The 20,410-nt window shown below is 40.8% G+C and overlaps 2 protein-coding genes across 3 annotated transcripts in view; one reads left to right on the top strand and one right to left on the bottom strand.

Moving 5' to 3' along the window:
- Positions 1-526: 526 nt before the first annotated feature.
- On the bottom strand, positions 527-6,848 carry LOC135164219 (uncharacterized). Of its 2 annotated transcripts, none has more exons than XM_064124371.1 (4): positions 6,709-6,848; positions 4,086-4,279; positions 2,790-2,954; positions 527-884 (listed from the first exon to the last, which is right to left on the bottom strand). In XM_064124371.1, the coding sequence occupies exons 1-4, from the start codon at positions 6,826-6,828 to the stop codon at positions 833-835; spliced, it is 531 nt and encodes a 176-aa protein (XP_063980441.1). In that variant the 5' UTR covers positions 6,829-6,848; the 3' UTR covers positions 527-832. The 2 variants fall into 2 exon arrangements, with proteins under 2 accessions (XP_063980441.1, XP_063980442.1); XM_064124372.1 differs by having other exon boundaries at positions 527-865.
- Positions 2,790-20,410, top strand: part of LOC135164204 (uncharacterized) — a 79,179-nt gene continuing 61,558 nt past the window's right edge. Inside the window, exon 1 of the mRNA XM_064124347.1 lies at positions 2,790-2,900. The gene's annotated coding sequence lies outside the window, so the exon portion shown is untranslated. The remainder of the gene's footprint in view (positions 2,901-20,410) is intronic.

Here is a 20,410-nt window from a genome sequence, read left to right as displayed (position 1 = left end):
CCGAGAGGATGATCTTCCACACTTGGTAAAGAGTCAATTTTTTGGGTAATTGACTGGAAGTGGTGACGATGATATCTGACTGTTGCGTAAAATTTCTATGAAATGAGTGAAAATGAAATAGGAAATGAATGATTTCCGAAGGAGATCCGTCATTTTTATTGCATATTTCTCTCCGTTGGGGAGACAGATTCCTTCGGAGGAAAATGGAAAAAATAGTAGTTAGAGGAATTTTCCGAAGGAACCCCTCGATCTTGTGAATGATGATTGGTCTTTCAACGAAAGAAATTGTCGTTTTTACTGAGAATGTTTTAATTGATTCAAGTCACGTATCACTTTTAAGCCAAGGCCTTCAAATACGATTTCCAGCTCATAAATCAGACGAATCCTGAGTTAAGACCACCCGCTGCGAACACCTTTCCATACCTAGCGAAATTACAATTTCAACGACAAACTTCTCGCTCAATTCCCTGTTCTGACAACTTTCTAATTTAACTCCGGGTGGAGTCGATAAAAAATTATTCACTTGGGTAGGAAAGAATTGCCGACGAATATGGGGCGAGTCACTCAGAGCGTGACCCCGTGGTTTGCGATAGTGTCTGGCTTGCATAATTCTGAGTATGAATTTCTTGAGGACTGGTTGGATAAATGAATCCTTAGCAACCAATATAGAATTCTCAGTAACATTTTTGATTTTATTGTTTAAATGACTTTACATGGCGTAACTCCAGAGCTCAAAACAGCGTCTCGAATGTCGGTATTTCTTGGTACAAACGAATGCAGCTGTGCCAGCTTGAGAGTAATACGTCCTTCTTCAATAACCTCGAGTCCATTTTCAGTCACATTTGCCCACTATTTCAGCGAGCGCCTGTATGAGACATTTTTTTCTGCGATAAAATTAATCGAATTAGGGGATTTAATTGACTCGCTGGAACAGTTTCGTTGAATCATAAAAAAATTCCAATGAATCATTCCCGCGGAACGTAACTAAATGACAGAACGTTCTGTATATTTTTTTAAACTTATCTATAAATAAATAATTTGAATGAGCAGTGACTCCATCGTTGCTATTACCGATTAAATAAGACTCCTGTTTTCTTAATTATCTCTCTGTCAGTTCCATTTATCATTGAAACAAATTATAAATTTGAAATGAATTAAAACATGACGGGATTCTCGGTACTAATTTTGTCCGAGACAGTCATTTTCTTCTTACTTGACCCAAAGACATCTGACGTCATTCAGTCTCAACGGAATATAAAATGTTCGTGATAAAAAGCCATAGTTTGAAACGATTGACCGGGATGCGAGAGCCGCGGTACAATTGGTCTAAATTACATGAAATGATGAGCACGCGCCGTTGGTGCCTCTTCAGAAAGCAATTGGTTCTCTCGATATACCATCTCCGTCGCCTCTCCGGCCATTTAATTTATTTACAACGGGGATAAAATTTAAATAGAAGCGAGATGGTGGAGCCCAACGAGGAGAGTAAATTTTACATTCGACGAATGACGGAAGGGAAAAATAAAGGGATGAATTCTCTCTCCTGGTTCGTGATTACGCGTGCATAATACATTCAGGGCTCGATGGGTGCCGGAGGCCACGTGTCCACGTGAGTATAAAACGGACACGTATATAGCAATGGATGAGCGTTTCATCCCGAGGGGATTTGCCGCCACTTATCGGGGTAATACTTGCAATTACGAAAAAATTCCGAGTTCCAAATGCGAAACCCCTCGCACTCGATGGTAGCCTCTGGGCGAGGTTGGAAATTTTTACGAGGGCCTTAGTCATTTACAATGGCGACCTGGGATTAATGTTAACGATGCAAATGAAGCCGAATGAGTGAGGGTACTCGCGGGGATGGTGAATCACGAATTTTTAACGATAAAATTTTTACTTGACCGAGGAAAATTCACAAAAAATTAGTTTTTTACGCCCATAACGTACAGTTAAACGCATAAGGGGCTTCATTTTTTCATGCAGTCATGTTTTATGTTGAGATTATTTTTTGCAGAACCCTTAGACCTCTTATTATAATTGCACCGCGTATATATTGAGTGGACGTGAATAAATCCTCAAATCAATGCAATTCAGCGTTTTTTTTATTTCAGTTTTTTTGAGAATGAATCCCACAGGCGTAACAGGAATCATTCAATCTTTGAGAATTTTTTTTTTGTTGCTAAAAATTGGGTGGATAAAAAATTGGGATAAAGTAGAGTTTAGCCTTGATCTTATCCCACCAATTTTCTGCTTTTTCTGTGGGAAATAAAAAATACGTGGAGTAAAAAAAATCACGAAATAAAGGTTATTAATCACCACGAAGTTTCAATCATCTTGTTACGGAAAATAATCACAGATTGACCATGAAATTATTGAAACTTCCGTGTGAACTCACGGTTAGTGGATCGTTTTCTAAATAAACGTTAATATTTTTCCGATGGGGCGGAACAGTCTCACGCCAAGTAGAGGTAAAGAATTTCTCTCTCACTCTTGGTGTCTTCTAGCAACGAGAAAAAAAAATGGTTTTAAGACGGTTAATCGTTTCACTGGACAAAGAGATTTTTTCATCACTAGTTTCTCAGATTTGAAATTGAAACCCTGAGAGCGACCTCGAGTGGCGTCAAACCAATCGAGATAATTCAATCAATTAGCATTTTTCCTGGAGTCATTGAGAATTCCCAGGGATGGCTAGCACTGATAATTTGGTGGATTAAGAGCATTTACACGCAGCCGGCGGAATACGATACTAATCATTTTATGAATATTGTTATAGAGGAGAGGGAACTCACGCTTCGTCCTCAAAGGTTTGCCTGTCAACGTGACCTGGTGTGCACTCAACTGGACGCTGATTGTAGTTGGTGATTCCGAGGGTCTTCATGCCAGTCCTGTATTGCTGGAGGGTAAGTACACCATTGCCAGATGGATTCATACTTTGAAATAAGCTCGCGATGTGGCTGCAATTGAAGGATTCTTCAAATTATATTGCCAATCCGCCAATAACAAGCGAAATGTTACGTAATTAATGGATGAATTAGATGAATGCCCAACAATATTCGAAATCATGGGTAATATTCACATCTTCATTTTACAATTTATGAAATTTCTAAATCTGAAATCTATCTATTGTTCTCAAAATTACGCGAAAGTCAAGAAAAATCGGATAGAAATGTTGGGTTCAGTGAATGAACTAAGATTCGTAACGGCTATGATCATAAAAATTATTGAATCTCCAAGAATAGAAAAAAAAATGATGCGCAACATCAATTTGCTTCGATTGTCAGAGAATCGCGAAATGACTCTTGGTAAAATGGAATCCGTTGAGTTCTGGTGGTCAGTGAATTGACCGAGCAGGGCACGAACAGAGAGGAGGAGTCGAGGACCCGAGAGAGACAATTTGTTGGCGGGTCCTGGGTCTTGATTATAGGTATGCCAACGCTTCCAAGGAAGGAACGTGTAGGAGTCAGCCCTTGAATTTCTCAACAAAGGCATATTTGTGCTAATACAAGTAGAAAACGATCATGTGAACATTTTTATTCTCCCATGATATTTTGGATATGTTTCCGGTTGATTAGTTTGGGACCAAAATGAGCCAATGAGATAATTGGCCCTCTCCTTGGCCTTTTAGTATTTTTTTTCTAAACGAGTGATGATAGAGTGTGAGATTTGTTGTGGTTATTTGTACCGTTATTGCTCCAGCCACTAGAGTAAATTCAGGTGTACACTGTAATCCAATGGGGGGAGTGCAACGAGACAAAATTATGGGCGGCCCTTAAACTTTGAAATTATTGGACATTCTCCACCGCCAGTTTATATTTTCGCTCACAATTTCTTCAATTTCGTTTGTCACGAGCCTTGTGGCCTCAGTCGGGAAAATTAAAGTCCCCTAAAGAACACGACTCAGAAATTAAGGGAAGAGAAACGATAATACTACAAACGACAAATTGTAATGGAGCTTGTAACCATCACTTTGGTGAACTCTTCATTTTTTATTTGAGGCTCTTTTTTTTTCGAGTGAGAGGGGGCTAAGATTGCCAATGATTGACAATTTCGGAATTATTTTTTCTTTTGCTGAAAGTTTGCGTTACCGGCTGGTGAAGAGCAGCGGTGGCTCGTCCATATCCGATTTGAAGAGCATACACTTGGTGAGAAGAGTGTCCAGGTACTCGATAGGATCGTCAGGCTCGTCTGCCAGCAAATGGCCTATTAAAAAATTAAAGAGTTCGTAGATCTTGCGATCGGCGAGATAGCGCTCTGCTTGCTCATGTTTGCTCGATTGATTCTGCAAACAAAACATCCTATTCATGAAATTATTCAACTCCATCTGAGATTAGTGAAGTCATTTTTTATCTAATAGGTAATATTTTTTCATAGCTTTGACTCCTGCAATAAAATAACTTGGGCTACAATTCTTCATCTTTCACTGGGAAAATTGCGGAATGCAGGCTCGCGTGACACCTCCACTTTATCTGGTATTTGGAAATGGCGCAAGCCCCGGCGGCGAATTCATCGCCAAATTTCGGGTCATGCTAGCGAGTGAAGGTTCAGTGAATGAAGAATAAGTGGCGAAAAGAATTCAAAAAGGAGTAACAAGACTATTCTAAATAACTGTGTTGCCTTGGGGCACTATTGCGGGGGCCGTAGGAAAATGACCCTTAAACGTTCCGGATGCCTTTGGTAAATTGGGACGATTCATCGAAAATCCCTTTGGCTAATGGCCGCGCTGTTGAAACGACCTCGAGGCCACTTTAGGATAATATCAGTGTAAATTCCCTGCGGCCATCTACACATCTTCTTCCCTCTCACTGATTCTTGGTCAATCTTTTTATTTATAGCCAAGCCATTCTTCTTCTTCACGAAACAATAGAAATTCAATTTCTACAATTTTTATGAGAAATACTCGGGAATTTTGTTTTTAGAAATTTCTTCACCCATTCCAATGATTTATTATCATTGTGTATTTGGAAAAGGAAGAAATGAATATTCCTTCACGAAATACTGCAACAAATTGCAGTGGTGAATCTCGTTTTATTGGAAAGAAATCTAAAAATTTCTCCTCCATCGAAATATTTCCAATTCATCACCTGTATCTATTCAAAATGTTTCGTTTAACATTTAGAACCGTCAGTTCTACCATAAAATGAATAAAAAAATTTCTTCCGTATTTCCTACCAGTTCCTTCCACCGTGTCATTACACTCTTTAAGTTCTCCATAAAGAATGCCAGGTAGTCGAAATAGCGGAATGAATAATGCTCGTCGAGCTGGTTGTGAATCGATGTATACGGCCTCTTAACCTGGGGATTATACCCGATGGTCACTACGGCGCTCCATGGAGCGTAGAAAACACCGCGGAATATGTTACGAGAGTCTCTCGAGTCGTTAGCGTTATCCCCGCTGTTTACCGTAATGCCTCACATCGTCGAGGTAGCCGTCCTTTCAAAGTGCTACTTTGTGTTTTGCATGTCGTGATTACAATGGCAGGGAAAATATGTTGATGGTAAATTTTTATCAGAACTATTTTAATTCCGTAAAAAATTCTAAATTGATTGACTGGAGTTCTCCGGACTTGTATCAATAAATGAGCCCCCAGACGATTTAATATCGAGGGACCTTCCCAATTTACCTAATTTAATTGCATTAAGGAGTCGAGTGCCCGCATGAGGGCCATCGAGAATGTATAAAATTTATTCAGAAGAGCTCCTTGTATTTGAAAAATTATATTCGATGAAAGGAAGTCAGTACCCTTCGTGACGACAAAAGTCCAGGGGCTCCGGGTGAATATGCCATAGGGGGCTGATGGCCACGTGTCGTCCACGCGAGGGACGCGGGGGAGCTTGGGAGTCGGATATGACGCTTTTGCGGACCGTGGGAAATACGCACTAGACTGAGGGAGTCTATCCGTTGATATGTGAATTGTGCACCGTGACGACTACACACTGGGGCATTTTTCTATTGTTACCATAAATTTATAAATTATTAAAACTGCAATTCCGTCATATCCTGATGGAAATGTAGTTTTCAGACGAATTAGAAAAATAATTGAGGTGGATAATTTTTTTTATAACCCTCCAAAAATATTATACACTCTGAATTAATAATTCTGAGCAATATCTATTGATTTGTCATTAATTCTACTGAACTTTTTCACCAGCAATGCAAATGCATCGTCTGAACCCTATCTGTTGACATACATCAGCTGAAGGGAGCCCCCAAAATGATAAAAGCAGCCGGTTAACGGGATGAATGGTGCAAGGTATTCTCACGCGTCAGTCACGAGACTCTTGAGGCCCTCCCAATCTATTATTAAAACCAATGCACTACGTCAATTAACAGCATATACATACTCTAGCCAGCTCTACTCGCGTATGACGAGACCCTTTTGCGTCGTAGTACGAGTATAAACATGAAGGTCTGTGGGAAACTCGGGAGTTTCACACACGAATGAGGCAATAATAAACATGGGAGAACTGTCCCTCGGCCCCTCCATCGTGTGCCCTCGGTGCCCTGGCAACCTACTTACGGTGTTTTCTTCCGAGGAGGTTCTTGCTACCATGCAGAGCACGATGTAATGCGATGAGAGTGATTAGGGGTGAGAAACACCGGAAACATGATTGGAAAGAGATTCAACGCGGTTTAGGGCGTTTCGCTGGGGTGAAAGAGGGACTTTTCGAGAAGGGTAGATGGCAGATGAGATAAAAGATTGATCTTACAATGTAATGGCCGCTTGAGCCCGTTGTTTCCGTACGATCTGAGCCCAGGGTGTAATCTAGCCCTTCCGTCGGGGCTTTTGGTGTTTTACCGCTTTTTCTGAAATCGTCGGTGCTACTCATAGCCTTTTTTACGGGGTAAATCGAAGGGTTAAGACGTTGTGATGGAGCTTAATTACCAAATCATTCGTCAACTGTTTTTTTATTGATTTTTTGCAATTTTATTACTGACTATTCTTGAGCTTTTCAAATAAATTGCTTCACTTTTTTATTAATTTCGTCATGTTCTCCTGTGTTTTCTCAATTAGAAGATATGGGAGAACATTTGTGAACTTTTTGATATGGTCCTCTGACAAAAATACCATGAGACATAGTTGGCTCATGTCGTTTAACCACTTAGATCCTGTTTTTAGTTTGATTTTCCGAAAAGGGCATTCGGTATTTAGTGAATTATCTTATTTTATTTTTGTCCGGCGATCGGGACGCTGTTGACTCATCGCCTGAATCTCGAGTGCACTCGAGCTATGGGGAAAGAGCCCGAAGAAACGCAATACCCAACTGAGCAATCCCGATTTTCCAAGAACTCGACACAACCCCTCCTCACTCGACCTTAAAAGGGCCGACCTCACTCGATTTCTCTCCTCCAGTTTTTCCTTTTATGAAAACCAAAATGAGCAAATACTGGGATGAACTGAACAGAGCCATTTGTGTATGATGATTAATTCATTATTTTTTCATCTGCGACAATTATTTCTTTCAGTTTCTTCTAGAATGGCCCGCTGGCAATCATCGTTATATCTCGAGAACGAGGAACATTAGGAAAACGTATAATGATAATGTTATCTGAGTTTTTTATTTATTTTTCTTCGTCCTCGGAACGAGAAGGATCAACAGAGGACCCAAACGAGGCGATCCCTTTTTTAGACAGGCGAGTAAAAATAAATGCCCCTAACAACACGAATGAGAAGGACGGGAGAGGGCTGCAGTTACCGGACAGACGGAGATAACGGTAGAGGGTGAAGGAGGTGAAATGATCGAGATTCGAGGAGCGATCTCCGCTGGGTTTGTTGTAGAGAAAAGGCAAACCGATAAATCAGGCGGGCGCGTGCGACACACCGAGTCAAGCCAAAGGTTTAACCCTTTTTATTTCTTCTCAACAAACTCTGCATTATAAAAGGTGAACGTCGGACAGCCCGATGACTCAGCGGGCACTGGGTGGAGGGCCTCGAATACCCCAATGGAGAAGGTACAATTAATATTAATGTCGATGCGTTGACAAAGGGGTAAGGAGAACACCGCGGTTTTTGGGCATCACCTTGAGGGTACATTTCTTGCGCTCGTGCACAGAACAGATAATATCCTTTGAGCCCTAACGATTCGCCCCGAGTGGAAATATTAGCATTTTTTTAACGTACCTCGGTTTATACTTTTTGGCAGTTAATCAGCGACGGGACTATTCGATGGTTTGGTCATGGTCATACCTCGCCGATTCACGTGTCCTAAAGCAATGGACCTTCGTTTTATCTTCTAATAATTTTTCAATTTAAATCGGTAAAAATTGAATTGAATATTTCGTGAAGTCATCTGGTTTAATAAATTGTCCAAAATTTTTAGTGGACATTTTTCTCCGTTGACTAACGTCTCGGGATTATTCGGATTAAATATTCTTCATTGATTTTTTCCTCGTTTTTGGACTGGACTTATCGCCGAGAATTTTTAGATCTTTTAAGAGTGAATGCTTTTAGGATAATCACTTTGTTGGGCCCATATGGATTATCATGAAATTCGAGAGGAAAACTTTGGCTGTTAGTCCTCTCGGTTGTTTTTTCGCTTCAGTTGATCTGTTGTGGCTATCGACATCAGTTGTAGAGCTGTAAATTATGGAGGAGAATTATCGTCCCCCGGGGAGTAGTGCATCCCGTCTGTAATCAGACAGTGTCATCCAAGTTGATTTCACGTCGTGCGGTTCTTACAGGTTTAAGAAAATTCTTCTCGGTGAATTTTTGTGGTAATATAATGTTCAGAAAATTGTCAATGATGAGGGGTGATTTTAATGATTGTGAAATCGTTGAATAGGACACGAGTAATTTTTTTCGGTTGTTTTATCCGTCTCCTTTCTGTCACAAGGCAACATAAACGATAATGTTGTTCCCTTTGATTGCAAGGAAAATAAATAAAGTAGAAAACTTCAATTTGCTGGTGCAAACTCTGCTTTATTTTCTCCACATAATTTTGCTGCTCTTTTATCGTCATTGCTTCTCCATCATGTGATGTTGTATATTGTTCCCCCCCGAGTGGGGATAACACTTTTGTTTCTACCGTTATAACGTTGACGATGGCCCTCGGAGGAGGTCATTATCTTTATCAATCTCTGTTCGAGCGTTCACTGGCTCCGGTCATTCGTGACCATCTTTGGACGAGAGTGGACGGGTTTACGGAAGAGAGGCTTGGGGTATGTATGTATGTATACATGTTGATGGGACCACTGTTGAAGAGAGAGAGGTATAGAACCCAAGGGCCCCCTGCTGTTGGATAACGCTTTACGTTTTAACTGACTCGTCTCCTTCGGTGGCTTACATTCCACCTTTTATACCGACTCTCTCGTATACGAACGAGATACTTAAAACCCGCACGCGCTACGGCTTCTCTTGTATCATGGCCTACCACGGTTAAATCGTATTAAATCTTGTCACGTTCTAAGTAGACAAAGTTTCTCTCGTGGATTGATAAAAAGATGAATAAGTGAGGTTGAGAGACAATACCAGATTGGAGATTCGTCTCGCGTGTAATTTTGTGCTGTGAAAGGAATATCATATCCTCTTATGGCTTTTAAAAAGATTTTGGGATTTTTTTTTTATTTTCGAAAGGGATGCTAATGTTGAAATTTTTGTCAGAGCATCTTCTGCGTGATCTCATGGGACCTCTTATCATCACGACACAACAGGATTATCAGGCAGATCATGTTTCGGCAGTATCCGCATATTTTAGTTGAGGAATGCTGAAATACTTTCTTCTTATTGCTCGTTGTTGAAATAAGAATGGAACTTGCAATTTTGAAAGGCTCAGAATTTGCTTAGTAAGGGGTTACGGATGATAGGGCATTACGAATTAATCGTTAATTTCAAAATCAATAGGCATGGGCTTCCTAAATTGCTCTAAACTTGTACAGTTTTGGTGAGAAACCTCAATAGAAAAAAAATTAATGAAAATTTTTATCCCTTTTTTGGACGTAATGCCCAATGATTCTTAAATCTGGGACTGAGCTCGTATCTTTCTCCTGTTAATGAGGGATCCCAGGGGCCGCAAACTTCGGCCATTCATGCCATTTATTCATATTGTTTGTTTTTCCTACAGAGTCGAAGGTTTTGCGGTGTTGCGAGTGCGAAAAAAATTCCGCGGAACGTTAACAACGGAGGTCTTGCAATTCGCGACTGCGTGGCAAAGAGGAGTGCATTGGTACAGCCAAGAGAACGGCGTCACGAGTTTCAGGGGATTGGAGAAGGGAGGCACCAATCTTGGTGTTATGACGGCGCGGTCGTCCTCGAAGACAGGGGAATGTTTATCGAGGCAACCCACAAAGACGTGACCATGACTCCAAAAGTGGATGTCTCGGTCTACTCATCTCTTCGTTTTCAAATATTTTGATTGATCTTTAAACTTTTAAATAACTCCAGAAGTATCAAGCGAAAGTTTTTCAACGTCTGCACAGTGTCAATTTTTTTTTGACAATTAAGGAATAGTGGCCCGTGAATATTAACTAGTTTTCATTATCAGATGAATCTAAAACTGGCTCCTGATTTTTTGGTAGCAATTTCAGGAGAGATTATCTCCTCAACGTGACGTAGAGCGTCTTCAACTAGTCCATTCATCCGGTCTGTCATACGTAGGCTTTACCATCCGGCGAGACTTTTGCGTCACAGCATGATCCCCCTCCCTTTCCAATTTATTTTTATACTTAGCAATGTCGTTCAATTTTTATTAAATTTTTACGGTGTCATGTGTGCGCTCAGAGGATGTCCGATGTGACACATTGAAAAATTAAATCAGGTCGGTGGTAATTTAAAGATCAATACACGATAACGGAGACAAAGAGAGAAGGATAATTCTGTACATATTTCTCGCCTGTTCAGAAGCTCCACCAACTTGGCACACGTGTTGCCCAGTATGGGATTCTTGACTCACGGATGGAGCAAAATGTGTTGAACAGTCGCTTTTTTTACTTTTACTTTTTACCATCATTTTTAAATACCAGGAATTTTTATAGGCTCAGCATCTTCTAACACTGCCCGAGACTTACACACAAAGTTGCTAAATTATATAGTTAAATAATTCAGTGTCAGTTGAACTTTCGGAAAAACTATATTGGTCCCCATGCGTAAGTAGAAATCCCCCAGTTGGTGCAGACTTAGTCAATTAATTTTCTTAGCATTTTTTAATCTCTTGCCAACTGTTCTACAAGATTTACAATACCCCAAGGATTAATTTTAGTCGAAGGGATTAACAGTGATGCTATTTAATTCCCCCCCCCCTCCCATTTGTTATAAAATTATTATTACTATTGACTCTGAAATGACCCCCCCCCCATCTCTGAATATTCGTTGTATCCCTTCTGAGACTCGCCGAATACCACTAGTTTAAGGTGTTCGTTCGTCTCGTCGTAGTAGACGTGTTTTTTCGTGGTGACAAGAGTCGTTCCAACAGGGTAGAACTTCCCATTAGAATTTTAACGTTCTAGAAAACATGTCTTTTTCTCCCAGTCCCTTTTTGTCAGCGGCATACTTTGGTATTTTCTCCAGTTGTATTGGTAATCCGGACACGTTTTCCCAGTTGTTATTTTTATGTTTGTAGCCAACTGTTGGTATACGGCTGTCCTTTGGGAAGGGAAACAAGTCTAACAGTGTCTTACACATCTCGCGGTTTAAATCGTCGTCAGATTGTCTCGCTGGACGCATCGTCGCGTGAGACCTCTTTTTCCTGGCTATTCTCCCAGTGCCATCCTCATACCATCGAGAGCAAGGGCAGGGGGGGAGGTTTGTAAAGGAAAAATTATTTCGTAGAATCGAGCACTGGTGTATTTGGGCATGACAGACGATTCATGGAGAGCAAAACATGCAACAGTTCTCTGAAAGCTAATTGGATGTTTCAGAAAATTGTCTCGTGATAGCGATCTTCGGATTATTCATATAAGGCCCTTGTGTACCTAAATATTTCATAGACTATCTCACATCCAAACGCTCTCGACCAATTCAAGCAGCAATTCCCATTTGTAAATTGTTCAAAGAGTCATATGACGTCTGTCAGTGGAATATTTCAGACGTTGTAAAATTTAAAAAACGAGGAAAAGGGAGAAATTAACGAAATGGAAGATGAAGTGTTAATGGGCTGTTAAGAGACCCCACGAGTTGTGTCACTGTTTTCCAAAGCTTTTGGTACACAAGGAACATTTTCACAGAGTCATAAAAGGTCCCAAAGAAACATCTGACGATTCACTGAATCTCCATTATATTTCTACATTTTTTTATGAAAAACTTAAATTCCAAAACCATAAAGGAGATAATATACAACGAACCCTGAAAAATATGGCTTCCATTTTTGCCGCTAGGGAATGGGAGGATTTCCATTTGTTAACGTCCTCATGCAATGGTGCCGTATGCAATAAACGTAAATGGAAATTAATAAATTAATTTCCTAACAGACTCCAGGCAGTTTGGATTTAAATTGCGGAGTAAGTAGTAACAGACGCTGAGACATTCAGAGCAATTATATATATTCATAAACTTTAAGGTCCAAACTCATTTATCCGACAAATGTGAATTTTTTCTGTTTCGGTAATGTGATCCTTGAGGTAGTGAGCGAGAGAGAGATTGCTCGTTTTTTTCGAAAAAGGGATATGCCCCGCGAGTTTGTCGTGTAATACGAGACACGACGGCAGTTAGCTACCCTCAAAACTTATTTGTGAAATTTAATCAACCGCGTCAGGACATATACATACGTATTCCTCCGGTCTCTGCAGATATCCACAGGATTTAACGTTGTGTGTCGAGAATACGATATGCCACGTGCGAGGGTGAGGAAGAGAGAGATGACCTGTTGTTGGTGTCTTGCGTCGCCAATGAACGTGACGTGTCGAGGAAAAAAAAATGAATTAATATTGTGCTGTGCATCAACTGCGCTCTCCTGATCGTAGACGACGCACAGGAATGTAGATTGAAAATATACCAGATGAAGAAGATGCACCAGAGGCTCGTGTGTAGCTCAGTGGAGTTGTGACCGCTAGTGATATTTGCAATGCAATTGGGAAATTAGATGCTAATCTCACCGGGCACAGCGATCTCATTTCGTCGGCCAACTCACGATCCTGAACCGGTGGATGAGGATCAAACCCACACGACCAGTTTCCGCGGCTGTAACATGCGGAAACTCGGGGGAAGTGAAATTTACCACTTTATGCGATGCTGACACGCACGTCCTCTTTCATTTAAGGTTCAAGAATTTATTCGTAAAATTCAATTTTTGAAGGGGGCTTTTTGTAGGAGGCTAATTCTTCATTGCTTTATGCGATTGTAACACGCACATCCGGTTTTCAATTATCATTTTAATGCCGACTAAAAATTTTCAGTGTTGCAACGACAATCGAGAATTTTAGTAGGAAAGCCCCGATTCCAATGGCATTTCATCTGGGACATTGACAACACTTGTGGCCTCTGAGCAATCCATACATATACTGGTTAAACTGAACTTGAGCAAGAAGACTGGAAAGAAGCCGAGTAATGCCCTTCAAGGATTGCACTCCAGGAACAGTCATGGTATCGACTTGTTTCTTCTACGCTCGCCCAGGAAGGATACGCACATATTGGCAAATATAAAGGGCCTCGTAGATGGAACTGGAGAACTCGTTTTTACACACGGTGTATGTGTTGGTGCGGTTATCAGGGTATCTTGAAAACGTGACTGGGGATTCCACTACCCCCACACCTCCATAAACAACAGTGTGGCACGGGGCAAAGAACATATCCCGTTGGGCTCTTTCATTTGGATGTATAACGTGTGATATGTGACCTCACCTACGTGCTGTCATACGAGATATTCTGTAGCAATCTACGATTTGAAATGCTGGGGGTGTTGGTTCATGGAGATGTCAACGAGAAAACAAAATACTTCCATAAAAGCAGATCTTTTCATCAAGCACATTGAAAGAAAAATAACTTCGCGATTATTGTTGTGGAGGGGCCTGTAAAACTCAAGAAGGTGCGTAAAGTGAATTCCGAGTACGTGAAGGGAAGCACGAGCCCTTCGTGTAATTTTTTCACTTTGAAAATATTTAATTAAAATTTTTTGAGTTGAAAAAATTACAATACCAAGAAAAGTCATGGCCTGATACACGAAAGGGGCGTATGTGTGTGTAAAAAGCAGAGAGGCAGCATAAATCCATATCTTTATGCCGATTCAAGGGGATAGGAGTATCCACACGCTAATGGACTCTGAAGAGTAACTAAAGAAAACGTAAAAGAAAAGGGACTAAACAAAAATGGAGAACAGCATAAAGGAGAAGGAGAAGAAAAGACACTCGAAAGGGAGCCCTGCATAAATTTGATCCACGAACGGTTGGCATAAACAATGGGGTTGGTGTATGTATAACCCACGTATACAATGGGGGCTCTCTCTTGGTTGGCGTTATGTATTCTATTTGCTCTTGTTTCCTCTGTCCCTACACCCACCCACCCAGCCATATACGATCGAGTTCGGTCATGAGCGCACCGCTTGAGCCTCCTCCTTTGCTCTCCTTTTTTTTTGTATTTTCTCATTTTTAGTTTTCGTCCTGCAACAATGGACGTTCTTGTGTGTCCCGCAGTGTCGAGTGTGCCGCACCCACGCGAGACACATTCGTGCATCGGTGATTCACCCGAGGGAAAATTATATCCTTTGAAATAATCACAGTGTTACGATTTTCGATACAATGAAACGTAAATAAATGACGAATAGTCAATTAATTTATGGGATTGGGGTGACGAGTGAAGGGTAATGAAGGGCAATGTTGATGAATTCTCTTTGTAATTGAATTCTTCCGGAATTCCATGAATTCCAGAATGGAACATTTCCTCATTTCTTGTACACGTGAGCCTCAATAAATTGTCACATCAATGACGGGAAAAAGATATATTTTTAAGGAATGCAATTTATTGCAGTATCGGTCACCTATGATAGAAACAGAAAATCAAACACGTAATACAGTGTGACAGTATCATGTGTAGACACGTTTCACGCACGATCGATATCAAACCAGTATGATTTTCCCTCCAGGATAATGTTTTTTTTTTATATTTGTTATGTTTATCTCGTGCGTGTCAGAGACTCGTATAACTCGAGTGTACAATTTCCCCGGGGCTGTGTAGTGCTCTTGCAAGCGACCAGAACAGCCCCTCCCCACTATCTCTTCAAACTTGGAGTATTGTAATTGAACCGGTTTCTATATCTATCCACTTCGCGATATTCTATTCGTTCGTCTTAGGATCTTGTTCACCCGTACATATATCTAATGCAGGGATATTTACATGCACACCAGTTGCAATGCAAACTTGAATCGCTGTACCAATATGTTTGTGCTCGAATTAATATTTCGTAATCTGGATCATTGAATGATCGACAACTTCACTGGGCAAATGAATAATTTAAAATTGCATAAAAATTCACAACGTCGGTTACGATTTTCTCTCTGTAAAGAGAAATAGTCTTGAGTCCCGAAAGTCAAAGGCCCAAATGTACGTCATGCATAATGCAGAAGTTACTTTTTTCTTCTCGGTTATATCTCTCGATGGTTCCCCTTTATTTTCACTGTCCTCTTATTCACCGAAATTTTGCCTCTCACCCCCGAGAGAACAGTAAGCCATGACGCATATGTTTCTGGTCCTCTACGTGATCTCGCCCATCTTCAGGATCATCATAAGCCCCCTGATGTTTTCAAAAGGCAGGAAAAAATGACATTCATCTCTGTATAACTTAAGGGATTATGGAAACGCTCGCAAAATTATTTCAAACCATTTTTCTACGGTTCTATCCAATGATCAAAATTTTGACAAATGATGGAGGATATATTTTTGGCATCTGGATAATTATGAGGAGGGTTGAAGTGAATAAATAATTATTCCACATTTTATTATTAATTCTCGGAATTGAATATCTGCCGAAAATTCTTCCTCTTGAGGATGCGCTTGCAATTTGTTTCTCAATCATTTGTTCCCCCTCACGATGTACCATTAAATAAAAAATTGTGTGATGGAGTTGTCTTCTTTCGCGAGTATCTCAACACCAAAGAAAGGCCATTTGGGTATACCCCGGACAATCTTTAGAGATCCAACAAAAACTCCGGGATTTCATTTAAAAGTAAAGAATGAGGCCTCCCAAATGAGGTTATTACACGGTGTTGCCGTATAAGTTTAAAGGCGGTGTCCAGTTTTACCTCGTTTTGTTGTGCACACGAGTGTGTAAAAAGAGAAGAGAGCCAATCGGTCATGCATGAAAACACGCTGTAGCCTCTTCCGAGGATCCATCAAACTCGCATGAAGAAGGAGGGACCATAGCCTGCTCATGGCCTTTTTATCCCTCGTCTGCAAACTTTAATGTCCCTGAGTCGCTCTTTCTCCTTTCGCCGTAAACCGAGAGGCTCCACTTTTTCTGTCAAAAATCCCGTCCGACAAACCGACAAGATACGAAATGGAACGGAAACAGAGATAGATAAATCCCGGAGAGGCATTATAAAGCATCAGAGTACAAGACTTTTGTATGCGCAAGATAAGCTCTTGTTTGATGGTAGATTGTTCTGTGTGCTTTCCAATGGCAACGCCTCGCGCTCTCGGCCTCCTGCACACCTGCGCCTATTAATCGACCGGACTCGTTTCCAATGGGTTGCATTTGATAAAAAATAGCAAAAGAGTTTGCTGGAGTTGGAGTTCACATTCCATAACTGGAAAAATTCATTCAAATCATCCATTTTCACTCGATTTAATTCGATTATCAGAGGAAAATTTTGTGGCAATCGACGTTGCTCCAGGAACCGCTGTACTAGCCTCCAGAAATTACCGCAAGAAGTAAATGGGGATGTATACATATATTACAGCCTCCTTGGGGCTACTCACGTGCTCATGGGTCCCTCACTACGCAGCAAAATGTAGAGGTAGAGATGAGCGAGAGAGGAAAAAAACATTATGTGGAAGAAGAGCATTGTAAACACTTTATACGAGAAATAAACTGGAGAGCGCCTACGCCCGTCTGGAGAACTCCTCGAGAGAGGTAAATGGGTACAGAATGATTTTATTATTTTTTATTTCTCGAGTTAAAAGTCAATGCCTCGTCCCTGGTGTATTTTCAACGGTGTTCTGCAAAGCGATTGTCGATCAGAAGGTGAAAGTCAATCTGATTTATTGAATAGGAAATCGTTCAATCTCCATTTTAATCCTTTCACCGAGTGACTCGATGTTTTTGTTGATTTAATGACGGAAGTTGGAAAGAGTAGTTTTTTTTTTTACTCACAACCGGATGACGGGATATTGTCATGTGCAACATGAAGTTCATCGACGAGTGGTCGGAGGTATTGGGAGAATTTTAAATGAAGTGTCATGACGGCATAACTTCTTTTGTCATTTAAAACACAGCTGCCTACGTTTTTTTCATGACAAAAGGTAGATGAGGCGGCTACAAATGTTCATGGACAAGAGAGTGGAGCTACACTTCATAATAAATATCGTCCTTGTCGGCATGATTGAGAGCCACAGTGCAAATACTGTCTTATGTCATTGTGTGTCGTGTGTGGAGGAGAAACTTGAGACAGTGTTCCAGCTGAATGACTACGGGTTCTTGCATAAATAGATTGCTCACGCTCATGCCGCTCTACTTGTGGGCTAATGTCACATTACATGGGAGTGGCCAGCTCACCTTTCATTTTTATCACGGAATTGAATTTTTCGAATGCAGTGATAGAGAAAAATGTACTGGCAGGTCGAGGATATTGGAGATAAGAGAATTATTGCTCAATAATTGAATCTACTAGTCAATAGATTTTTCTATGAGTGCCAATGAGGCTTTTTAACTTCTCTCGTAAGAGAAAAAGATTCGGAGGAAATTAATTGTCAACGAGATTGATCAAACGATTCCACTGTTGATTTATCCGGATTGCAGCGTGGGGTATCGATCGATTCGCTTGGGAGAACGGCACCCGTAATTAGGCCGAGAGAAGCCCGAAGCGGACATTCAGACGCGCCGAGAAGTTCCAACGCATTGGCTTCTTCTATATAAGATCACAACGCAGCCAAACAGGTTCGCTGAAGATGAAAAGAGGGCGAGGAGCAGTGGACAAGTGGAATGGTGAGGGTGAGGGAAGAGGAGGGAACGGTATGGGGGGTATGTGAGTGAAAGAAAGAACGCCTGGAACTGCCCCGGGCGCGCCCGTGCTGCATACGATTACGCGTTCGCCCAGACCTATCTGAATTTCTTGCTCACAAACGCCCTATTATCGCGATCCAATCGTATTTCAAAATCTTATATCGCCTTATTGGGCTGTGGAGCAAGTCTCACTGCAAACACATTGTTGGTTGGATTATTTTGTTTGTTTTTGGGGCTCGAGGGATTTAGGTGTGGCGTTTTTTGGTATGTCGAGAGAGATACCAGGAGAATCACACGATTTGAAGTTTCAGAGATAGGAGGCAAAGGTACACAGAGATTATCCTTCGTCGGTGGATTTGACACGTTCTGTTTGCGTAGTGACAATTTGAGAATTGTTTTTTGAGGATGGTGAGTCAACTGCTGCGATAGGGTCTGGCTGAGTGGGTCAGGGTGGTGGTTGGCCATATTGAAGTTTGCCAGAAGGGTCAGGTAGAGAGTGGACGATATGTTGGTGGCACTTTTCCGGATCTCAGGATAAATCTGAGCTAATCCCCGAAAAAGTTGTCAAGCGCTTAATGGGATTAAAACATTCGTTGAAATGACGAAGAAATAATTTGTCGTTTAGCTATTTTGAATTTAATTTCTTCATTGTGTAAGTCTGATGTTGGTAAAGCTGTTTTTTTTAGCCTTTATCATACATTGGAATGGAGGGTAGCTACTTATTGATCCAGTTTAGAATCATGGTGGGTAGCTTGTGGTAGAGCCACAGAGCTCCCCTCGGACGTCAATTCGTACACAGAATTATAATCTTATATGTTCCTTTTCATGATCTTTCCTCAAACGATGAGTCAGCTAATCATATTTTTATAGCATATTCATATCATTTTTGTTTATACAAAATGAGACAGTTGATTTTTTGACAAGGGTTTTAATGGAGGTAATAAAAGTTATTACCTTCAGTATAGAAACATCTAAATATATTTTCACGAATTACATTTTATTCTTGTTTTGATTATTATTTCTTTAATGATTTTTCATGAAGCAACATTCATAGCCTCAAGGCAGAGTTTTAAAGTTCAATCATGCAACTGTCGCAGTGGCGAAATTGGCTAACGCGTCAGGATGAAACTATCAGTTTGAGCTCACGTCGCACCTGAAGAACCCATCCCCCCCTATGAAAAATGTCAACAGGTCAACTGAAAAAAACCTCATGCGAGGTTCAGAATGTCGTGGTTCAATCTGACTCTCAGAATCCTGAAGTTCTCGGTTCAAGTCCGAGCTGCAACAAGATTTTTGTTACGAAAACCGTCGACTCGGCACCTCACACCGTTATCCCGGGTTCGAAACTCAGTGTGGGTAATATTTTTTTTTTTTTTTTTTTCACCACATGATAATTTTTCATCATTTCTCTCCACGCAACATTTTTCTTCTATATTACGAACAAGAATAAAATGTGCTCGAAGTGATATTATGCAGAGCGAGAAAGACTATCGCGATATTCGAGGACCGATGCAACCTTGGGGATTAATGGTAGTCTCTGTCTGGGCCTTCGGGGCGTAGGTGTGTCAGTGATTCCTCTTCTCTTTCTTACCCTCATCTTCCCTTTTTGGTCATTCCATAAAAAAAAAAATTCTCCCTTGCAGCGGTGAATCTCGGTGAGTCCCGAAACCGCCATAGAACAGGGATATTCACATAGAAGTTCACCGCATCTCACTTCTTCCTTCATCCCCTCACCCTCAAAATTCATCTCGAATTTCTCGGCTGTCTTTTTTATATTCTCCAAACCTGACATGATTGTCCTAGTGATTCCTACTGAAGCCCAACGATTCTCTTAATTGTGCTAGATGAATAATATACTTGTCCATCAATTTAATCTTCGGAAACTGTACAAGTCGATTAGTTAATTTAGAAAATGGGGTTAGAAAACGGATTTAATTCAAGGGGCCTTCGCTTCCCGTTTGAGAATAATACATGAGAGAAATTTTAATGCAGCGTTACTTGACGAGCAAAAAATTGACATATCTTAAAGCCCAGCAGTCTCTCATTATCCTTCGACGTCAAGTGTAACCCCCAGTGTGCAGCAATCCAGCTAAAAATAATTTATGACTGAACATCTTTATCCCACACTGGTCCACATTAACCGAAAAATGCATTCGTCGATAACCCTACCAGTGGCAGATATGAAGGGGACACTGAGCTATTCTGCTGTTCCACTATTGGGGATAATCGACAGAATGTCCAGGATATGAAAAAACATTAAGAATATAAATAAAACAGAAAAAGTAGCGGAGGCCACCCCGTTGTGACGGTCTTTTTCCTCTCCTCTGTT

The sequence above is a fragment of the Diachasmimorpha longicaudata genome, chromosome 7, assembly GCF_034640455.1.
Source record: "Diachasmimorpha longicaudata isolate KC_UGA_2023 chromosome 7, iyDiaLong2, whole genome shotgun sequence".
In the NCBI taxonomy this organism is placed as follows: domain Eukaryota; kingdom Metazoa; phylum Arthropoda; class Insecta; order Hymenoptera; family Braconidae; genus Diachasmimorpha; species Diachasmimorpha longicaudata.
The sequence above is the reverse complement of the archived record's forward strand: the minus strand, read 5'-3'. Positions and strand labels throughout refer to the sequence as shown.